Source organism: Myotis brandtii, unplaced genomic scaffold (assembly GCF_000412655.1).
Source record: "Myotis brandtii unplaced genomic scaffold, ASM41265v1 scaffold105, whole genome shotgun sequence".
NCBI classification, from domain to species: domain Eukaryota; kingdom Metazoa; phylum Chordata; class Mammalia; order Chiroptera; family Vespertilionidae; genus Myotis; species Myotis brandtii.
Genome location: NW_005353538.1, coordinates 3,111,295 through 3,113,744, shown reverse-complemented (window position 1 = coordinate 3,113,744; position 2,450 = coordinate 3,111,295). Strand labels below are relative to the sequence as shown.

Sequence of the window (2,450 nt, the reverse complement as noted above, 5' to 3'; positions counted from 1 at the left end):
CACCTCGGCCGCCCGGACCGTCAGCGTGTAGCGCACGCCCTGGTCCTGGATCCTGCCCGCCGACTGGACCTCCGTGTTGTTCCAGCCGCAGTGCTCGCAGGAGAAGGAGCTGACGATCACCTCTCTGAAGAAGGGGATCGTGGTGAGCAGCAGGCGCGTCACGCCCTGGGGAAGCAGAAAGCCAAGGAGAGAACCAGTGAACCCAGCTCCCCACCTGGCGGCTTCCGGCTCCTGGCCTCCCGTGGCCCCGCCCCTTCCGGCGGCACTTACCTCCGCGGCCGCCCCGCCCTTTCGTAGGGAGGTGGCCCACTCTGGGCCCCACCCCCCCTTTTTTTTAGATTTTTCAATTGATTTTTTTTTTTTAGTTTCTATCCAAATCCAGTAATTATTTTTTAATCCACTAATTATGAACACTTTTTCCACATTTGTCACTACACACACAATTATTATTTTAACAGTAAGTTGCGCCCTAGCTGGTTTGGCTCACTGCATAGAGGGTTGGCCTGCTGACTGAAGGATCCCGGGTTTGATTCTGGCCAAGGGCATATGCTTGGGTTCCGGGCTCCTTCCTCAGTAGGGGGCATGCAGGAGGCAGCCAATCAATGATACTTTCTCATCATCACTGTTTCTATCTCTCTCTCCCTCTCCCTTCCTCTCTAAAATCAATTTAAAAAAATTTTTTTAAAGAGTAAGTTGCAGCACTAGCTGGTTTGACTCAGTGGATACCAGCATCAGTCTGCAGACTTCGGGTCCCGGTTCGATTCCAGTCAAGGGCACATGCTCGGGTTGTGGGCTCGATTCCCAGTGTGGGGCCTGCAAGAGGCAGCTGATCCATATTCAATCTCATCATTGACGTTTCTCTCTCCCCCTGCCTCTCTAAAATCAATAAAAATATATTTTAAAAAAACAGTAAGGTGCAGACAATAATATCTATACCTTTGAATACTTCAGAATATATCCCCAACACACATGCTGGGAGAAGAAGAATCTTTTCTTACATATCCAAACTATGATTACCAAATACAGGATATTTAACATTGATACAGTACTATTATCTAATACTAGAGGCCTGGTGCATGAAAATCATGCACTGGGGGGTTGGAGGGGTGTCCCTCAGCCCAGCCACCCCCCCCTCCAATCTGGGATCCCTTGGGGATGTACAATTGCCAGTTTAGGCCCAGTCAGACATCCCTCTCACAATCCAGGACTGCTGGCTCCTAACCACTCGCCTGCCTGCCTGCCTGATTTCCCCTAACTGCTTCTGCCTGCCTGCCTGATCACCCCCTAACCCAGCCGTGGGCAAACTACGGCCCTCGGGCCGGATCCGGCCCGTTTGAAATGAATAAAACTAAAAAAAAAAAGACCGTACCCTTTTATGTAATGATGTTTACTTTGAATTTATATTAGTTCACACAAACACTCCATCCATGCTTTTGTTCCGGCCCTCCAGTCCAGTTTAAGAACCCATTGTGGCCCTCAAGTCAAAAAGTTTGCCCACCCCTGGACTAAGCCATCACTAACCTATTTTCTGACTTTACAGATTGATTGATTCTGGATATTGCATTTAATGGTTTAATGTAACATAGATCTTTTATAACTGGCTTCTTTCACTTAACATCATCTTTTTATTTCATATATACTATGGTATGTATTAGTACTTCTTAATAATATTTCACTTTATGTATCTACCACTTATTTTATCCATTCATCTGTTGATGGTAATTTGTGTTGTTTCCACCTTTTATTTATAATGAATAATGCTGCTATAAATATTCATGTACAAATTTTTGTTAAGACACTCCCCTGCAGGCCCGGTCGCCCCCAACTGCCCTCCCCTGCAGGCCATCTTGTGATGACATGGGGGTGGCCATCTTGTGACTGCATGGGGCGGCCATCTTGTGCAAGGGTGTGATGGTCAATTTGCATATTACCACTTTATTATATAGGACTAGAGGCCTGGTGCACGAATTTGTGCACAGGTCCAGTCCTTCTGCCTGGCTAGAGATCGGGGCCAATTGGGGCCTATCGGGGAAGGCCGGCAGGGGGAGGGACCATGGGAGGTTTGCTTTGGGAGTGCACTGACCACCAGGGGGCAGCTCCTGCATTGATCGTCTGCCCCTTGGTGGTCAGTGCACGTCATAGCTACCGGCCAGTCATCTGGTCGTCTGATCATAACGGTCGCTTAGGCTTTTATATATATAGATACAGTCTGTATTCAAATTCCACATCTTGTCCCTCTGATGTTCTCCATGGCAACTCTTTCTCCAATCCAGGATCTGATTCAGGACCAGGCATTGCCCCTAGTTCTCAGGTCTCTGGTTTCCTTCAACCTGGAAGTCCCTCAGTCTGTCTTTGTGTCTTATGACATTGGCATTTTTGAAGAGTACAGGTAATTTGGGTTTATCTGATGTGTTTTTTTTTTTAGTTTTTTATTATTTATTTATTTATTT

General features: G+C 47.0%; 1 protein-coding gene across 1 annotated transcript in view; it reads right to left on the bottom strand.

Moving 5' to 3' along the window:
* Window positions 1–2,450, bottom strand: part of ZPR1 (ZPR1 zinc finger) — a 14,818-nt gene that overhangs the window by 10,295 nt on the left and 2,073 nt on the right. Inside the window, exon 2 of the mRNA XM_005856897.2 lies at window positions 4–288. Coding sequence (XP_005856959.1) covers window positions 4–288 — 285 coding nt within the window. The remainder of the gene's footprint in view (window positions 1–3; window positions 289–2,450) is intronic.